The 21,479-nt window shown below is 36.3% G+C and overlaps 1 protein-coding gene across 5 annotated transcripts in view; it reads right to left on the bottom strand.

The window, feature by feature from the left end:
- Window positions 1-21,479, bottom strand: part of DOCK7 (dedicator of cytokinesis 7) — a 201,817-nt gene that overhangs the window by 12,907 nt on the left and 167,431 nt on the right. For 3 of the 5 annotated variants that reach the window (XM_045802186.2, XM_045802190.2, XM_087865956.1), the window contains 10 exons: window positions 18,940-19,098; window positions 18,027-18,127; window positions 16,340-16,532; window positions 14,808-14,951; window positions 12,130-12,261; window positions 10,604-10,618; window positions 3,236-3,361; window positions 1,619-1,708; window positions 1,266-1,502; window positions 796-939 (listed from right to left, as the gene is read on the bottom strand). In XM_045802186.2, coding sequence (XP_045658142.2) covers window positions 796-939; window positions 1,266-1,502; window positions 1,619-1,708; window positions 3,236-3,361; window positions 10,604-10,618; window positions 12,130-12,261; window positions 14,808-14,951; window positions 16,340-16,532; window positions 18,027-18,127; window positions 18,940-19,098 — 1,341 coding nt within the window. Of the gene's footprint in view, window positions 1-795; window positions 940-1,265; window positions 1,503-1,618; window positions 1,709-3,235; window positions 3,371-10,603; window positions 10,619-12,129; window positions 12,262-14,807; window positions 14,952-16,339; window positions 16,533-18,026; window positions 18,128-18,939; window positions 19,099-21,479 lie in introns of all 5 variants that reach the window. The other 2 variants (XM_045802187.2, XM_045802191.2) reach the window with 1 other exon arrangement.

Raw genomic sequence — 21,479 nt, forward strand, 5'->3', positions numbered from 1 at the left:
AAAGATGATCCCTTGTAAGTGTTATATCACTTGGAAGTAAAACCCCCAAATCATGTATGTTTTTAGGGGTAAAGGTATTAAAATATTTATTTCTGCTTTGGTAGGGCACTTTTTGGCTTTGTTCCTTTAACCTAAAATATAGGTAAGATATACAATATAAATTCTTACTTGAAACCTTTCTGGATTTTCCCTTACCCTGGAATATTCCCTAATCATCAGCAAGAGACTCTGAAATGAGCCCATTACAAGGAGATAATGGGATGGCTTCTAATCTGCATATGACAAAGCAACAACGGTATCTTATTATCTTATGTACATATATTGTTGAAATTTTCAAAGTGATCCCACATTACTTATTTCCTCCTCACGACTCACGTGAAGGAGACCTGGAGAAGATGACATCAGGGAGTGTCTAAGGAAGGAGGCATTCACATGTACAAATGGAGCTCTGAAAATGAGACCTTTCTAGATCATGTTCTTTCAGTACGAGGTTTTAAAGGAAAGGCCATTTTAAGTGAATCAGCTCCCTCTTAATAGAAGGTTTAAGAACAGATAGGTAGAAAAATACAGGGAGTACAGAGGGAAGACATGAAAACCTTAATCACTGCAATTATACTAAAAAATTGTTTTCAGTCTATCTTCATTTATATTTCGTGTCTTTTGCAAACCACTCCTAACACCTATCTTTTTCCACTGGATCTGACACTCGTGGCCTTTGTGAAACATAATCTTGAAATCATTCCCAATTCTACTACTTATGACTGAAATCACAGAGTACCAGCAAAAAGCACTCACCTGATTCACTGTTGTGCCTACAGAGCCCTGGAGTACCATCTGAAGCATTTTGGGGTCTGCTGGATCCTGGTGTGTTGCAAATGCCAGCTCCTGGGTCTTTTTCTGCATGTCTTCAATAGCAACTTCAATTGGAGTTAAGATGATCTGGGTGAAATAACATCTATTAGGTCAGGACACTGATTGAGAACTATTTAATGAGCTTTATATATAATCATTTTAATAAACTGTTTTCTAATTACAGAATTCCAAACTTTGGATCCCTAAATGGGGAGGGGGGGGAATGCCAGCCTTTTAAAGCACAAGCTGCGGGTAAACGAGGGATTTAGAAAAGCGGCCGAAGTTAATGGCTCAGACCCGGGTAAAGCGCTCGTACGCCGCCATGCGCGGGGCGGCACATATGCTACCTCCGCACCGTTCTCCCACGGCTCCAGCGTCCGTCCCACTCACCCTATTCCCGCGTGTGGACTTACCTCCTCCTTGTGAGTGACATTGACCCTTGTCTTAATATAAGGAAAGGCATGAGAAGTCGTCAGAATCGTCTTCCGTTTGAACTGCTCGTGAAGGTCCCCGTGGGCACGGCCGTCTAAAGTGAAGGGCGTACAGTACATGAAACGGCGAAGATTATAGTTTTTGTCAAAATAGGTGATTCTGTCCTTCATTTCATACGTGTCAAAGTATGGCTCCACATAGGTAATCTGGATATACGCCTGGGGAAACAAAAAGGCCTTCATTTTCTCCCTGTTAAATCATCACGTAGTCCTTCTCCCACAAAACCGCGGTCTCAGAGCCACACCTGCGCGGCCCGCGGTCCCACCCCCCATACCTTGTTAGGATCTAATTTACACTTGTCTACAGGATTAGAGTCCTTGATCACTTCAACCACATCCTCTCCAAATCTTTCTCCGTAAAATCCCTATAATAAAAGAAAAAGAAACCTTTTACATGAAGCTAACGTTAGTGGAGAGCAGAGAAGGTCTCTGAAGGAGACTTCTGAGCAAAATTAGGCCTTTGGTAGTTCACGTACAACCACCTGAATAATTACAATATAATTATTTAGGTTCACAAAAATTATATTAGCCTATTTATTTGATATTATTCCCATCTACTCAGTTTAACACAAAATACAACATTTTTTTCCAATAAAAGTACAGGATTCCATAAGAGGTCCTCAAGAAAAATAAAAAGGGAACAGAAAGTGACAAAAGAAACTCAGGATCTTTGATGTACAGGATCTTACTTTTCTTGAGTTTGATGTGGCCTGATTTCTTGCAGACATGGGTCAGTGAATCAACACTCATTTTTATGACTGATTTAATATTCCAGAATTTTCAAATAAAAGCACTGATCTGCTGAAAGTTTTATACTGGTTTAGATTTTGAAAAGGCAACCCAGTCAAGAATGTAGTGACTTTTCCATGTAACACAGAGCAGCAGCACGGGCAACAGATGGAGCTATTCGATGGGAAAAATTACAACCGAATCTTCAAAGAAGAACCCCTACTCTTCTCTCAAAGAAAATTTTTATGATTGAGTAAATTTGGAAAATACTGTCTCAATATTTCCCAAGACTTACTTATTAGCTCTTGAAAAATAAGAACTCACACTTTAAGCCAATTTATGGAAGGAGAGGCCAGGGATGTCACCAGAAGAATATAATATTCAAGAAATTAATATGAGCTGAGAATTAAAACAAGCCCAGAACACTGCTTCTCAAACTCTTATGTGAATACAAGTCACCCGGGGCTCTTGTTAAAAATGGAGATTTTAATTCAGAATATCTGGGGTAGGGTCTGAGATTCTGTATTTCAATCTCCTAGATGATGTCAGTATTTCCGGTCCATGGGCTGCATTTTGAGTAAAAAGAATGAAGAGAGGTTGGAAAGAGTAACTATAGCAGAAAAGATTGGTAAACTTCAAAAATATGAAAATTAGTCATTCATGGTGAAAATGAAGAAGTTCTAAAGGTGAAGGGGTTCTAAGAAGTGTTTTCAGGGTGTGATCTCAAGCTTTTAATTTCTAAGCGAATCTCACTGGGAAACAGGCCAAAGAGATAAGGCACTTGGGTCAGAAATGTCTTGGAGTTCCAGTTCCACCATTAGTTGCTATTTAACTCCTTATGCTTTTTTCTTCTGCAAAACGTAGATAATACTATACTTTCTCCACAAATCACAGTAATTCTGAAAGGTACAGGGGTTTCTAAAATAAGATAAAATGTGTGAAAATAGAGCCCCCAAAAAAGGTTAATGTTAATTTACTGTTGTCATAAGAGATTTGAAGGATTTGAAAGATTACTGTAGGTATCAAAAAAATCCTTATTCTCTAAAGGAGAAGTCTATATGGCAGGATCTGGCTTATTAAATGATTTGATCTGGATCTGAAAGTCTATTCATCATAGAGAATACACATTAAAGAGGACATTTATCAACTACCACAGCATTCACCTCCAATCTGTGAGAGATCTCTGCAAGTTTGGTTATTGCAGGCTCCTTGTACACAAATTCCTGTTCATCCAAATCCCCGAACTTGGTGCCATAAAAACCAACACGAAAATAGGTGCCAAACATCCGCTTACCATCCTAGGTGTAGGAAAACGAAGAAACTTCAATACAAAGTTTTTTTGTTTTTCCACATTACGTTTACATTGCTACAGCATAAAATTCTCAAAGCACTGCAAAAAGATTTCATTCAAAATCACAAAATTGTATTGCTTCTCAAATGAAGGTAAAAATGAAGTAAATATTCTTTTTCATTATTTCTAACAAATAACATTCTGCAATGGGGACTTTTATCAAGTGACTAAATCACATATGGTTTACGTTTTTCAGAGTTTGGTCTATGGTTTTAAGTCCCTATACTGTTGAGATAAATTAACTTATTTTCCTTATTTCAAGAAAAGATACTTGGTATAACATGAACTGTGTCTTAATTATTCTGAAATTATAACATACTAAATAAAGTTTAAAAATAACACTAACATTTTTAATTAGCATTTGCCTTTTTATATCTTTACACATATAAAGAAATGAGATCATAAAAGTTAGGAGCCAAGTATATAGCACCTGGCACAGAGGAGGCAGTCAGTACATGGCAAGACCGTCCAGAAGCCTTGAAGCAAACCATTTACAATGGGTGTCCCTCTGGCAAAGCAATACTCTATGTGGAAGAGTAACCTGGCAAAGCAATACTCTATGTGGAAGAGTAACAAAAAGTGGAACAGAAAGGGTAAAGTGTTCAAAAGATAAAAAAGAAAAAAATTTGACATGAGTTGGTTGTTTTCAAGTCCCCAAACCACCCTCTGCATACATTAAGCACACATTCAAGTACACAGAACACGAAGACCATCTGAACTCTTCCACAGCACCTCTGAGAACAAATTCCTTCAATGAAGATAAAATACTGGGAAGCTTTCTATGCAATTCTTACAATTTATTTACAAAGATGCTTCAGAAGGGGCTCTTGGGTGGGGTCTTTGGTTAAGCGACTGACGCTTGGTTTAGGCTCAGGTCCCAATCTCCGCGTCATTAAATTAAGCCCCGTGTTGGGCCTGCTTAAGATTCCCGCTCTCCCTCTGCCCCTCCCCACCTCAAATAAATAAATAAATCTTTAAAAAAAACCAACAAGAATCTAAGATGTTTCAAAAGGATTTTGTGGTAGTGCCTATATACACAGCCACACGTAAGTATTTTAAAACCTCTGAATTCTCTTTAAGCCTAATCTGTCTTACACTTACTCTTCCTACATTGAGTTCTTACTCAACGGCTAAAGGCTAAAGAACATGTAAAATAAGTCACAAATGAAACAGATAATTAAGCAAAACAGGAAACTCCGATTGTTAATTTACTAGTTTCAAACCGAAAAAAAAAATTATAGTGACTAAAAATATCCTCACATTTCTAACCAGGAGAAATAACGTTTTGAAGAAAAAAATGTCTTTGGAGCTAAAAACAGAACAAAACAAAAAATAACAACAACAAAACTTGAGGTTTCTAATCTAAAACAAATTTTCAGTTATTTCAAAATTTAACAGGTATAAAAACTGAGTTCCTATGGCAAATGAAATCTCCCTAGAAAAAAGGGTACTCAATCAAAATTCTGATTAAAACCATTCATAAGCCAATGAAACAATGTAACAGCAAATTGTGACATACTCAAGGAATGAAGGCACTGCATGGAAAATAAAAATGGCATTTGAGAAAATACCTTGTGATTGTTATGTTTCAAAAATGTCATACACATATATACATATACATTTCTACTTTTAGAAACCACAAATATTAAAATTTTGTTATTCTGACTAAACTCCTCTCAGAGGTGTCCAACATAAAACACTATTCCAATCTTCAATATTGTGTGGCCTTTTAAATATTTGAAGACCATGATTAGAAATTGTATCCCTTAGCTGAACTTTCCAGTTCTCAATCATCTTTATATGATAGGAATTACTATCTTGTTTGCATTTTATTAGTTTTTCAATGCCACCTTTCAAAGTGTGGCATCCCAGAAACAGAACACAATACTGCTGATGTGATCTGATCAGCTCAGGGATCAGTGGGCTCACTGCCTCCGATATGAACTTGAATTTTATTAATGCAGCTTATCACTAGTTACTAAGCACTTAAAGCTCTTTTTATTTACTTTCTCATACTGACATTCAGTTCAAGGAAAAAAATTATTGAGTGCTTATAATGTGTTAGACACTGTTCATCCTCCGTAATATGAAAATAAAAATGAAAAGATTTGGCTCCTCAAGAAAGTAAAGGATATACTCAAATAATTACAATACAAAGAGTTATGTGTTATAATAAAAAGTGGTATCAAGAAAGGAAAGATTAATCCTGCTGGACCCAGGTCACAGAAGAGGGGAACACACAGGGTTCTACAACTCAGAAGAATGGCTAACTGTATGTGGGAAGGAAGGAAAGAACATTTCAGCAGAGAGAGAGAGAGAAAGGAAAAAAAGAAGATACAAAGCCATGAAACAGAATGTGAGAAAACCATTCATCCATTCACATATTGATTGAGTGCCTACCATATACGTCAGCAAACTCTTCCAGACTTTTGTGATAAATCAGTTGAACAAAAGAGACAAAGAGCATGGTCAGGGTAGGTCTCACCAAAAGGTGACATCTGAGCAAAGAGGTAGAGGAGGTGGAAGAGTTATTCATGTGAATCTCTGGGGAAGAGCACTGCAGGCAGAGGAGCGAGCCAGTGCACAGGTCGCAGGACAGGAGCCTATCCAGTACGTTTGAAGAACAGGAGGGGGGCCGGGAGAGTTGAAGGGGAGTGTGCAGGAGGCAGAATGGAGCAGACAGAGAGGTAGCTCTAAGGAGTTACTGGAATTGAGAATGAATGTGTGTGCACTGGAATGGGGGAGGGAGCAGAAGGAAGGCTAAAAGTTTGAGTAAATTTTCGATTTACAAAAAGCTGTCTAGTGTAAAACCATGGACTCTATCATGTTCACGAACCCATAATCATATAGCTTCTTCCTCAGGAAAAAAACCCATCACTTCATCTTTTTTCCTCTTCAAAGTTTTAGACCACAATGACACTTGTTTTCTACTTTCCTAGAACCTAGCCTCTATTTTTTTTCTAGCATTACCTTTCCTTACTGTCATGAATTTTCTGAATTTCCTATGATTCCCACACTCCAATTTATTCTTCCTTAGCAGTTCGATTTACTGATTCCACTGTGGGTAATGTGACCACATCACAGACGTCTCTCATGGCTGAAATGTCTTATGATGAATGGATCTCAAATCTTTTCTAGTTTTGTTATCTGTATTTAGCAAGAACATTCTGTGGGGCTAGTTGTGTATTTCTACAATGACATCACTACTAAAACTTCTTTTATCCTCACCCAACTGTTTTTTGCTATACTTCCTTCAAGGTTATGGACTTCCAGACAGGCACACCAGTATTTCACACAGTGGTAATCACCCTCCTCTTCTACTGCATCTAGTTCTCTTACGGAACACAAACACCTTTGTGGGTTTGGTTAGTAGTAGATGTCAACTTGGGGACATAACACCTCTTAGATTTCATTAGCCAAACTGTTAAGATTTCAAGTAGCAATAATAATGATGATGATGATGATGATGTTATAGTAACAACAATAAAAATAATTATCTCCAACATTTTAAAACTACTATGTGCTAGATATTATCCCTTTTACACGCATTATTAATTCTTATCACAACTATGAGATAGGTACCTTTTTTTTTGCCCTCATTTTATAGATGAGGAAAAGTAACTTGTCCAAGGTCACAGTGTTAATCAGTGGTGGGGCTGAGAATTAAATACCACTATATTTGACACCTGAAGTCCAAGTTCTTAATTAAGCTATGGAAATTCCCACACCCTATATACTGATATACCAACATTAGGACATAAGTATGATCTCTGAACCATTTCCACTTCTGATGTTTTCCCTGAGAATTTCCTTGAGTAAGTCTTTTGAGAATTAATGGGTCCCTCCTACCCTATGGTTTGTCTTTCTCTATATTACAACATTGTCTTCTGTACTCTAATATGATAACCAGGTTGGTGGTTCACCTATGAAATACATTCTTCTAAGATACATCCTGCTACATTTCTTATCAGAAGTTCAGTTTCAACCATTCCATGTCGTAGTCCAGGAAAAAGGAATCAAATCTGTTATCATCGACATTGTACATGTTTGCTGCCCATGTCTTTTTCTGAAAAGTAGCATAAAGGGCAGAACACGATCAGCGGTTCAGCAGTCATGGGTCTGTACCAATTATCAGGGAGTCACCAACTACCCAAAAAGTATCTCCGCCTGGAGATAAGAAGATTCTTCCCACCTATTACGTTTTCCTTAACTTTCCTTATATCTGACTTAACATTCCTGAGGTAAAGACTACGCTCTTGGAATTTTTTTTTCATTCCCTTCTTTCAGAGACTCCTCCCCACCTCCATTATATCACTGTTTGTAATTCTGCTCCACCTTTACTTGCTTAGATGAGTTAATTTATCTCCCTTCACTTTAGCATGGATTAAAGCATAAAAAATTCAACAGAAACAACTGTACCAGAACTACGGCCAGTATTTCTGAGCACAGAAAAACCAAAATACTGCCTCATATTCATGTCCATCCAGCCCAATGACAACAGTTAAGATAATAGCTTTTTGCATGTTTCAATCTCAAAAGTTAGGGTACCCCACTTTTCTTTAGTGGTCCAACAGCAAGAGTTTAGCTTCACAAAGCTAATAAGCCCACCTTCTCTAGCCTTTCTGGAGATGATAAGATATACCCAATACCAGAGTGATATGCCCTTTGAAGAAATATGTCGTAATCTTTTCAGGGGGGAAAAAAAAATGGAGAAAGTGTCACATGACTATTACTGATGTCTGGGGATTGGTTATTCTGAAAAATCCAAACGTGTTAATCTATTCTGAAACTGATCACAGTTGGATACATGGATAAATGCTTCTTTTAAAAATGAAACATACACACAAGATATGAAATCAGTATACAAATTTCCATACAGAAATTCAGTATTTCTCTTTTCCTAAAAATACTGTAAAAATGCAATCATAAGAAAGAAATGATTAAAACAACTTCACTTCCTATTATTGTCAGAAAAAGAAATGGGCTTGGGAAAAGAGAAAAATAAAGGTGAACGCTAAACGGCCATTAAGGTACTGAAACTGGCAGAGCAGGGAACAGCCACCATGATCTGTGCCGGGTTCCTGATTTGTTCTTTTGCATGATAAATACTTTACCAAACTGCTAAGTGTCAAGTTTTAAAGTGATCTTTTACACACATGCATACAACACATTCATATACACGCACCCCTCAAAAGCTTTGCCAACTCAAATAATTTGTACCAAATCAAAGAGCATAATGAAATATGAAACACTGCTAATATATAAGCCTAGAAGGGCTTTTCCTGTAAGTCAGATAGTGAGTTATCAATTCAAAGAGCCTTTCTATACAACAGATAATTTACCCTTACTGGGTATTAAACCAGTGAGTTCTTTGAGAATACTAGGATATTAGCTAGGAAACACAGCTTTCAGAAAAAATAAAATTACTGAAGTTTTCCCAAAGTCAAAAAGAAAAATATCCACAAGATAGGAACTTACCACAATAGACAATAGTAAAAGTAGGGAGTAGGGTCAGCAACCAGGGGCAAGAGAGAAGAGAAAACAGAAAGCATTTTAATTAGGGAAATTTCAAAACAAATAAGCAGCACATGGTGGCAAACACATTTTTAAAATGCAAGCATCCATTTAAGTTTTACAAGGGAAAAGCAAAAAACAAACGTGCAACAATTTTAGAAGCTACAAAGCTAGAAGTCCAGTGAAAGGCAGTGACAAGAATATAAACAGAAAAATAAAGTCTGTGCGACTTTTACCATGCAATAAACATGATGACAGAATGATATTAATGTCATAACCAGTGAAAATTATACCTTTCAGGGGTCGATTTAGCATCAAGCCAACTAGTAATAAACTGCTCAGAGGTTTCAATATACCTTCTTTCATGCCTACTTTTCAGCTGATTTCATGTGACGAAATCTATAAGGAACTTTACTGCTCCTAGATTAACCACGGCAAGTCTCTTTCTGTATCTCTTAGCTGAGCCACAAAAATGAGGAATTCTATATTAGATATTAATAAGGTCATACACATTGAATCTGAAGAATTAAGGTAGATGCACAAGTCCTGGCTTCATCTGAGGAAAAGCAAAGGGTAGGGACTAATCCGGGAATGGAAGAAACACAATAGTAACATTTATTCCTAAGGTTTTCTCTTTGGGTCCCCAAATAAGGACCACAATGTGAAACCAGAGAAATGTGACCTCAAAGTGAGAGGCAAAGCAGATAACTTTACAAATATACCTCGCTTAAAATAAACCTGATTTATTAATACCCTGGCTTTACCTCATCAAGATAAATTAGGGCACATTTTCCAGAACTCTTTTCTTTACAGAAAGATTTACAACAATAGCAGTCAAATCTTTTTGGCTTTTTTCAGGTAAAATTGGACTCATACATTACTTTTCACAGGCCTACCTCCTACATAAAAAGAAGCCTATGTAGTCTTCAACACAAATTACCAAACTGTCAGTAGAGGAGGTCAAAGTAAATTTCATGTTCTCCCAGTCTCTTTATCCCGCTCACCAACAAAATTTAAATGACAAAGTGAATTTCTTCCCTCAGTAGTACTCATACTCAAGGTGAAGTGACTCAAGATCAAATCAACACATTATTTCATCAATTCCAAGACGCACATGTTTTTTGGCCCACATTTTAATATCCCTGTCGTTAGCATTCATCTTTCAACTGATAGGATGTTGTGATTTAATACGTTTCCTTTTCTTTCTTAAAGGCATATAAAATAATGGTATGTCTTAAAATTGATGGCGTCTTTGATCAGATGAAATACGGTATTTTCTATTTACACCTCTGAGCAATAACACATAAATCGACCTCTGTAAAATGAGGTGAAACAATATGGTTAAAAAAAGAAATCTGTGTGTAAATGTTGATGAAAGAAAACGCTTCAAAGGATAAAAACAAACTAAAGTGGTGACAAAGTGGCTCATTTACCAAAGAATCTCATTAGTGTAACATGAATTTCCATGCACTGCCTACAACCTCATAATAATAAATTGCTTAAAATAACTGACAGTATTTTAACAAAATTTCTTTGGTTAATGAATTCAGTTGATAGCAGATAGCAACAGAATGCCCACAGCTAGCACATGTGGGCAAAGCATTGGCATAAGAAATCCGGTCAAATCAATCTATTAGTGTCTTTAACTAACTAAAACATTACCTACCTCCCAGCCAGTACTCTGTATAATAAAAAGTAAAAAAGGGCAAGTCATAAAAAAAAAAAAAACTGTTTTAAAAGAACAAAAAAAGGCCAAAGGAACTGTAGCAGTGTAAGGCACTATATACCATAAATTCTTCTCCGCGAATAGAAGACACCAGGATATTTTAAACACCATATTCTTTCACTTAAGATCTGTGTAATTTCCTAAATTGCTTGTTCAAAACCTAAGTAGTTAAAATTTCACCTTTTAAAAACTTTAGTAAGGGAAATTATAAATTTGGTGAAAAAGAGGCAGCTTTGTGTTCTGTTAATGTGTCTGAATTAGACCTCTAACTAAAGGGAGCTGCGCTTCACTGAACTACCCAGGGTAAACTGGAATAGAAATCTCAATTTTGCTCAAATGCCTAAAATACAAATGGAGGAAAATTTATTGCAAACTACTAGCTCCAGGTGTTCTAGACCTGACATGTCATTGACAGTGTACGTACAACTGATTAAAGTAAGACCCGCCTGTTACCATCATGAATTGTAATAAATCTCTTGCAACTTCAGTGTTTTAGTAGAGAACAATATTGGCTTAATGGTATAGCCTCCCTGTTTTAAGACTATTAAAGTTTTTCAGATTATATCAATTCATCCAGAACAGCTTAGTCCACAGCGAGAAAGAGGAGGTCAAGCTGACAGACAGTATAGCAGGACAAGTAATGAATACAACAGTGGATAATCAATACTCCACGTCCTTCTTAGATGATGGTAGTAGCAGATAACAGCACAGGGAGCCCGGGAAGGGAAGGGAAAAGTGGGGAAGGGAGGAGGCTCAACAGGATATTTCAGAGTATTTTAAGAAAGCCAAGAATTTAGTTTCAGGGAAATCAATTGCTAGTAGTCTACTTCACTTTTAAACCAATCCTTATTTTGATTTTAATTTTGGTGATAATGTGTGGATTCCATGAACTATAAACAAGTACTAAAATCATACTGTTATAATTGAATAATCATTCAAGACAACAGTTTTATTCATTGTTTTCACTAAATATTATTTTCATACTAAAAATATATTAAAGGATGATTGAATGGAACATCTAGGAAAAACGGTTGAAGCTGAGTTGAAAACATTAACAATATTAGTTCATTAAACTTCCATATCATTTAATAAAAAACTAACTTAAATAAAAAAACTTTTTTGGCAGCAAAAGAAATCAACTTAAAATCAGATTCACAATTTTAACCCACACTGTGAAACAGGAAAGAACTCACAATTTTAAAAATTTGCCAACTACTGATCATTTTTAAAAAGTGAAGGAAAAAACTATGTAGAAAGTTTATGATGACCATGATCTACTTTAGGTAAATTCATTTGTCGTTAATGAATCTTGCTCTGGCCATGAACCATCATTTTGACATCATTCATCTGCAATCTGATTAAAATGGTCATTTCATCGGCTCTAGTTTGACATCAGTACAAAGCAACACTAATGGTTTCAGACAGTTTTCTCCATTTACACTGATGCTAGAAATTGCAATCATTACCTGATGAACAATTTTGCTGAACGCTTCTTGAAGTTTACCATGAATTGTGGATAGTTTCTTCGCATCCCGATTAGCTTCGTGAATAGGAATAAGTACTTTGTAAACCTCATTTACCGCTTCATACATGCCAGCCTATAAGAATAATGTTATAAGATGTTGTTTTCTCTTACATCAATATGAAAGTAAAGAATTACAATTTATAAATTCACATAATTTCCACTAAGGCAATACCACTGAAGCTTTCCCAGTAGGACATAAAAACAAACACTACGAATTTTTAATTTTATTAAGCCTTAATAAAAGAATTTTGCACAACGCATATCTCCTCTAGATGGATGGATATGTACGTGTGAGTATATTTAACATACACACAATACATATATGCATATTTAAATTTCTACAAAATTTAGACTGGACATTCCGCTGTCTACGCAGTAACTACTTCACTAGTGTGTATGTGTGAGTACTTCCATACACATATAAACTGTGAAAGAAATTAATTCTGAGGAGGGGAATAAAAGAAATCCAATTACTACATTGGTCACAGATATCAGATAACCTGTGGCATCCTGGCAAACTAAAATTATTTGCATTTCTAAAATATTAAATTGGCACAGGAAATCTTATTGAAAATATCCTGTGGGGAAAAAAATCAGTGATCTTTCACCAAATTAAAGAAGGTTCTGAGCTACCAGACTTTATTCCCCTAGGGGCCAGTAGCCGGCCAAGGGTTGCTCTGCTTATAATCAGAGTGAGGGACAACATGTGTTTGTACTGTTATTCCGTTTTCTTGTCTTTAATAACAGGTTGGTGGCTGTCGTGAAGAAAGAAAGAGATGTTTTCCAAAAGCCGCTGAGTTCCTATTACCTCACAAATCAGCAAACATATTTTCTCAAGGAAATAAATATAGTTCTTAAATTTTCTAGTAAAAGTTCACAGGAGTTTAAGCAATCATCTAACTATAACAGTGAAACAGATATAGTGTAACTAAAATGCCCCAGTAATTATTGTAATTAAGATTAGACAGATGAGGGGGCGCCTGGGTGGCTCAGTGAGTTAAGCGCCAGCCTTTGGCTCAGGTCATGATCCCAGGGTCCCAGGATTGAAGCCCACATCAGCAGACAGCCTGCTTTTCCCTCTGCCCCTCACACTGTTCGGGATCTCTCTCTCTTTCTCACTCTTTCTAATAAATAAAAACTTCTAAAAAATTAGAAAAAAAGGATTAAATAGATTAGTTGAAAAACAGTGAATTTCATAATTATACGCTATTACAAAAGAACTTCCCTAATACAGGCCACTGTATTACTGTGAATTATTAAAATTACATATACACACAGAGTGTATATTTATTAAAACATTCCATTAATAGCAAAAAAACACTTCCCCACTGCTAGCTCAGACCACTTAAAATGAAACTCAAGGAGCAGGGATCCAGGGGAGCTATCAGGACAGTTGAGGTCCTCAGACAGGAAATTTTAAAATGGTCAATCACCAAACATTCTTAGAGTCTCACAATAATTATATTTAAATAAGCTGGTTCTAAGTGGGAATAATGATGAAGAGGATGGTAATGGCAAACACTAATACTTACTTGGAGCCAGGCACTGTGATAAGCATTTTACATACATTAACTCATTTACTCTTAACAGCATTCCTATGCAATTCCTACTATTACTAGGTGCATTTAATGGACAAGAAAAGTGAAGCACTGACAGGTTGAGTAATTTGTGACTGAAGTGACTGAACTACTAGGGCAGCAGAGCCAGGATATGAATTCTGGCTGTATGCCTTCTAAACAGATGCCCTTAACCAACCCACTGCAAGGTAGGGTTAAGGCCAGGGGAATATCCAACTCCCTACAGCAGTGTAATGGTGGAGAAGTGCAACACTGCACATTATGTTAAGCTTCCCCCTTACCCTAACATGCACTTCACAGTTTCTGAAACCTTGGCGCTGGGACACTAAATACCAAACAGAAATGTCAGAGAAAGGAGATGTCCCTATTACCATAGTTTAAGAAAGTAAGCAGGGCTAGCTATCTTTCCCTTCTCCAATAATCATCCCATCTTGGATCAGTAAGACTGCTTCAATTCTTCACATACAGATAGGGAGGGACAAGGACTGGGGTTATAACATGGTACAGGTCAGGGAAGGGATCGAGGACATAGTTCATAAAGCTCCTGGTAAGTAAGCTCCAGGTCTCTAACACCTTCCTAATAGGGCTCACTGTGCAACCAATGAGATGAGGGGCCATAATTTTCCTGAGCACCAGGGTAATGTCCAAAGCACTCAAAGGAAGATTCTCCCTTTCATCCAATAGACCAGCTCTATAGCTAGAGCCACATTAGTCTAGGTTTTCTGTTTTGGTCTGTTTTTCAATTTTAAGGTTTTAGAAAATGGTGGTAAAAGTTTTATAAACCAAAAAAATCTGTGATAGATTAAGTGATGGTTCATAAATAAGCAAATGAAAAATACTGGAGGAAATGACAGATTATTAAGACAAAAAGGAGTTAAGCAGTGATGAATCTACAGAGAAAATTTGTTCCTAGACAGTTTTTAAGGTGCTTGGAGAAAACTATCATAAAGGAAAAGCAGGGGCCCAGGCAGAGAGAATATACATATCACGAATAATTCAGAGGTACGTATCTGAGGAAAGAGAACGAACAGGAGTCATCTACCATAGAGAAAGAAGCAGCTGCTTGTTCCAGTAATCCCACGAGTCCTGACTCAGTAAAGTACTTTCCAGAGCAGATACCTTCTTCATCTGGAGATACCACATCATCTGAGACTGCAGATTCTTCTAAAACATTAGATGAAATATTCTGGGGAAGAAAATTGAAACGGCTTTTGAAATGGAATTAATTTCTTAGCATGAAAGATGTTTATGAGGAAGTAACTGAAGATGAAATATTAATACCAGCTTGGGTGAAAAAAAAGGTGGGGGCAGTCAACTCAAAGATAAAACACAAATCTCCAAAATCTTTCTGTATGCTGAGGAGGACAATAAATGGTAACACTATAGTAACTTTTCCATTAATAAAAAATTAAGAAAAATTATGGGCTAAGGAAAACAGTGATACGATAAAGGACATCTCAGAAGACTTTAAACAGTATTTTTAACTTAAATGATCTTATCAAAGCTCCCCACAGGGAAAATTAAGGTGGGCTATGGCTTGGCTTGCCTAACATAGAGTTAATGAACAAACTCAGGTATAATAAAAGCCAATGTGATTGGGATTATCCATTATTTCTAAAGAAGAAATAACATATACTACCTGAAATACTTTAACCTAAACACTCACAGCAAATATACACTCATTTGACATTTTTTTGAAGTAGGTCTAAGGCCTATTCTTTGGGTACAGGTCTCCTAATCAGTTTTTCATCGAATCTCTCTTGAGTAAATACCCGTTATACAACCTTCATTTAAGATTGCCAGTTCTGTTTCTTTAGAGGAAAAACCTGAACTTAAAAGCCTATCCAATAATCCTAGATTTCTAGGAGCTTTCCCCCCTAATCTTTTGTAGTTGGTCCAAAATTAATTCAAAAGCAATTGTTTTGGAGACTCACCTTTATCAAGTCTTCGCAAAACATTTAACTTAGCTTTCAAAGAAAAAATGACTGGCTCTCTTTCTGCATTCAGATTTCACCAGAGGACATAACATTTAACATGTAATTAAGTTTTGTAATTTCCCAAATCTGGCATTAACAGGTTTTGAAGAAAAGCAAAGCATAACTCCTGGCAAGCAAAGAAATCGACTAGTGGGTGAGAGGTATGGATTCCTACGAGGGAGTAAACTATCAAATCTGAGCCATGGTTATCAGCCTATTTTATACAGAGAATGGAGAATGCTGGGTTATCTGATGTTTTAAGTAAAAGCCAATTGAGAGTTTCTACTGTATTACGATTCTCCGTATTTCACATGTATTTCATAGATGCTATGAAGTCCCCAGCAGTATAGGCAAAGAGAAGAACTATGCTGAGCACTGGTATTTGGGGTAAAAAGAAAAATGGGGGGGGGGGGGGAATCAGCAAGTACTCTTTACCAATGTATTCAAGACAGTGATAGTGAAATGTTAACTTATCTTGTGAAGCATTAGCTTTAGTGTTTATGCTTTCCTTACAAGCTGAGTGAATCTTAACACCAGTGAGAAAAGGTAAACTAAAAAGGACATACCTTGATGTAACGTAAACCTGGCAGATTCCTACCTGAAATGTCACACATCCTACAGGAAGATATTTGCGGTCCTCCAGCATGCTCAAATATTCAGCGACAAGTGCTGCTGAGTGGACCAGGCACTGGGCAGCTTCGGCATGGTTGCTGCGTTCCGAGTGTTTGCCCGCCATGTTCTGCAACCAGGTCAGTCGCAGATCTGGAGAGGTCTGGTAGCCCTTGGCAATTCTAATTGGAAAAGAAATTCTTTTCAATGAGCATTTGCTTCCCAAGCTGGAAGGAGATTGGACTGCTCATTCAGTATTTACCTAGAGAGGTTACTGTTATTGAATACAACCTATTAAGACAAGTGTTTGAATGGTATGAAAATGTCTTTGAATACGCTTAAAGAAGTAAACTGTTGGGCCAATGGAATGGTTGATAGTTTTTTTGTAGGGGGACTAAAAAAAAAATGCCATCAGTAAGGGAAAACTATGGGAATTTATGTGTTTGTTATGGGAATATAAAGAAGTTTTATAGTCAAGAAAAAAAGATTTATTAGTCTCATTGCATCATATATATTTTAAAGAAATACTTGTTTTGTGTCTTTAAAGAACTCCAAAACTATAAAAAGAGAGGGTCACAGGGCAAAGAAAAAGTCTCAAGTTTCACTTGCATCTTTCAAGATATAATAGGAATTACAAATTTCTCAAAATGTGCTCTTAGAAATATTACATTATAGGCACAGCCATATTTAAAATCAGGAAACATTAAGTTTCCTTGGTAAACAGGAAACATTAGGAAAACAGGAAACAGGTAAAATGAGGAAACATTAAGTTTCCTATGGTAAAACAATACGCTGTATTTTCTTCCTCAAGGACAGACTTTTACATTTAAAATATGGGTCTTAGGCCTCTACATGAAGTCTAGGGGACGGGATACTAAGGTGTAAATATGCGTTATGATTATTTCTGAAAAGCAGCATGGAAAAAGTGCATTTTGACTTTTTAATCTACCACAGAAAATGACGTAATTCTGGTATGTTTATTTTTTTATCTAATGTTTTCTGTATGTTTTACCAACTTAATTTTTTAAGCTTTTATTTAAATTCCAGTTAGCTAACATACAGTGTAATATTAGATTGAAGCGTACAATTTAGTGACTCAACACTTCCATACGACACCCGGTGCTCATCACGACAAATGCACTCTCTTAATCCCCATCACCTATTTAACCCATTCCCCTGCCCCCCTCCTCTCTGGTAACCATCAGTTCTCTATAGTTAAGGGTCTGTTTCTTGGTTTGTCTCTCTTCCTCTTTTTCCCCTTTGCCCGTTTGTTTTGTTTCTTAAATTCCACATATGAGTGAAATCATATGGTATTTATCTTTCTCTGACTGGCTTATTTCACTCAGCATTATACCCTCTAGCTCCCTCCACGTTGTTGCAAATGGCAAGATTTCATTCTTTTTGATGGCTGAATGATATTCCATTACACACACATACACCACATCTTCTTTATCCATTCATCAGTTGATGGACATCTGGGCTGCTTCCATGACCTGGCTATTGTAGATCATGCTGCTATAAACACTGGGCTGCATGCACCCCTCTGAATTGGTATTTTTGTATCCTTTGGGTAAATACCTAGCTGTGCCATTGCTGGATCATAGGGTAGTTCTATTTTTAACTTTTACCAATTTAAACCTGTTAGACAAGGTATAAACGAATCAAGCAGATGATACCTGTACATTAGATCAATCAACATTTCCGGATCCTCCTGGTGTTCCTTCATTTTAACGGTATCAGAAAGGATCATATGGAGATTGAAAACCAAATCTTGAACCTGCAGCAGAGAATTTTATTTAAAAAAATTCTTTAATTATCATTCATTCACAATCACTAAATTAGTTTGGAAGATATTTCAGATAAGCATCTGAAGATTGCAAAACAAAATGATAGTGATATAGTTTTAAAGGATATGGGTATGCTGGGGTATGGTGAGTGAAGGGTAGTAAATTTTATACTAATTCCTCAGCAGGCTGTTTTTTTTTTTTTTTTTTTTTTTTCAGTTCTCTCACCTGGAAACAAATAGAACTCGAAGTAGAAATAAAATACAGGGATGTAGAGCATATAAGAAGAGAATACAAAAGGAAATTCTCTCCTATGTTTCTCTGTTTCTGATTCTCCCAAAGGTAGTTTGTAAAGACTTCACTTTTTAAGGCGAATTATTTACTGTTTCATTAATAAGTGGGAATAATATTTCATCATAAAACTTATTTGTTTATACTGCCTAGGTCTACTATTTGTTCTATTTGTTACAAATTCACAGAATTATATACCAAAGATATTAAATTCCAAAAAGGAAGCATGGCTTACTGAAACAAAATGATTCACCCATCTATGGCATATGATCTATGGATTGAAAGAAAAATATAGGTTCCCCAGTAAGGGGTCGAGCCCCCGGGATCGAGCCCCACATCGGGCTCCCTGCTCTGCTGGGAGCCTGCTTCTCCCTCTCCCGTCCCCCTGCTTGTGTTTCTCTCTCTCGCTGGCTGGTCAAATAAATAAAATCTTAAAAAAAATTTTTTTTTTTTTTGGAAAGTACCTATTTATAATCCTATTTCAATTAATGATCTAGAAAGTCACATTTCTGACCTGATCAGGAAATGTTGTTTCCCTCAATTCCAGATCTTCTTCAGCATATGTCAATATAGTCTTTAGAGAACGTCTTAAGAATTCCTCATTAAAATTTTGAGATGTGCCCACCAAGGATGACAGTGACATGGTCACCTGCATTTTAACCCTAGCAAAGTTCTGTAAGAGAAATTGTCAGGTCAGCATTTAATATAGAAAAACTTAAAAGAAAAAAGTCTACTTTTTGTAGTTGCTAAATGAAAAGGTTAAAAAAAAAAACCAAAACATTCCAATCAAGACATTTTTTAAAAAGTAATGAAATATGCATATTAAAATAAAATTATTTAAAAACCTTATAATAAGAGCTAACATTAAGAATTTTGCTAAGAATAATATGCTACAAAACAGAGTAAAAAAAAAAAAGCCATGTATTAGAATTGAATTAGAAGTTGTGCCTAGGACTTTACATTAATCTGCTTTGAGGTATACATTATTAATAATAACACCATGTTTACACGTGAGGTTACAGAGCTTGACCAATATCACGAAATTCTCAAGTGGTAGATGTCGTCTTTAAACTCCAGCCCATTTCATTAGGTCCATGACCATGATGATGAAAGTAATTTATCACACATGCATCAAGTAACTTAAAGCAGAATCTTTGGAGTGATGCTTAAAAGTAGTTTACATTCTTCCTTTTTCAGTGTAAATTCATTTCTGTCCCACCATTTCCCACTATGAAACCACTTTTAAGAGGTTAATCAGGGAAAACCTAGTAAATGCCAAATCCAAGATACTTTCTGATCAATATTCTACCGGACATTTCTGTATATTTAAATGTATTGATTACTTTTTTCCTTGAAAATTTCCCTCCTTACCTTCAGTGGTACCATTTTATCCTGATATTCCTAAACATATCCCCTCCTTTTTGGTTGCCCTTCTTAAATACCAGTGTTCCCAAAGATTCTGTCAAGAAACCTCTTAACTTGTCATTCTGAACAGCCTCATCCATTTCTTTGCCGTCAGTTAGTACAGATAGAATATGTCTAGGTTTTCAGCTCGTATTTCTCTCCAGAGAGCCAGGCCATCGTATTTTACTAGATGGCTCAATCTGGATCTCACAGGCACTCCAATTTTAACATTTCTAATATACCTTCTTTTCCTATTGATTAAACAAACGATACTACTATTCTTGTGGTTATTCAGGACAAAAAAAAAAAAATCTAGGAGTCATCTCTCTGTCACTCTCCCCTCTCCTTAGCCAATACCATAGATCCAGTCCACACCACCCCCAATCTGTTCCAGTCTGGTCTTTCCCCATTCCCAAGGTGACTGTTATAGTTTACACCCTTACCACATCTTACTTGGATTACTGTATTAACTTCTTAATTGATCTAATGGCCTTTTTTCTCATAACCCAAGTTTCTTTCCCACATAGTATCAGGGATATTTGTGTAAATTTTGCAAGTCTGAACACGTCACTCCTCTCCTTAAAATATTCCAGTGGCTGACCACAGTCTTGAAGATGAAATTCAAGTATTTGACTCAGTAAATATATCAAACTATATAGTGGGAATTGAAAGGACAGAACTAAAACAAGTATCTGTCCTAGGATAGCTTAGTCCAGGCCTTCTCAGTTACAACTTTCTCTCTTCCTATTCTCTCTCCAGCCAGAACCATCACGAAGTGCTAAAAGAGTATCTTTCTCTGTTTGCCTGTTTCCTTCTCTTGTCTCCATGCCTTTTTAATTATGCATGTGCCATTTTCTTCACCTACAGAGTGCTATCCACCTATTTATCATTCTGATCGGGCAATTCTTCGTCCTTAGTTCAAGCATCTCCTCTTTCTGAAAACCCATGTCTGGGAGCATAAATCATTTTTCTCTGTGCTTACATAGTGCCCTGTGCTTATCCCTCATTATATAAACAACAGCAAACACTCAGCATTTGCTCAGTGCCAGTTATTGTTTTAAGTGTTTAACTTAATATGAATTTATAGTTCCTCACCACAGAAAGGGTACTTCTTGCTACTACTAGGATGAACATCAGCTGTTCATAGATGAGCACTGTTCATTTCTTCTCCCACTAGATGTTAAGTTACTTAAAAAAAAAAAAAAAAGGACTGTCCTTTTATCTATGTGTACCCCATACCTACTACAATACCTAGAACACAATTCAATACTTTGTTCTAATATCTGTCGAATACATAAACTATGTAAATCACTGCCAGTTTTAAATTACCTATTCCTTATTAGAGGTACTACCTGACACTAAGAGGACAAATTGCCTATTCTTATGCTATTATAAAAAGCTTTCCTAAAACAACAGAAGATGTATCAGGAAGACTCCAAGTGTGGTCAAATTTTAGGGACTTTATTTCAAAAGCTAAACAAGATCAATAAAGTAATTGGATTCTTCTGTTCTTGATTAAGAAACAAGGAGTTGGTGTCCAGTTAAAAAAGGGACAGTGTGAAATAGCAATTTCCTACTTCTCCTGGATTTTATACAAAAATGAAAAATCGGAAAAAATCCACAAACTTTATTTTCAGCAAATGAGGAGTG

The sequence above is a fragment of the Ursus americanus genome, chromosome 12, assembly GCF_024610735.1.
Source record: "Ursus americanus isolate L20-20 chromosome 12, mUrsAme1.1.p, whole genome shotgun sequence".
Lineage (NCBI taxonomy): Eukaryota > Metazoa > Chordata > Mammalia > Carnivora > Ursidae > Ursus > Ursus americanus.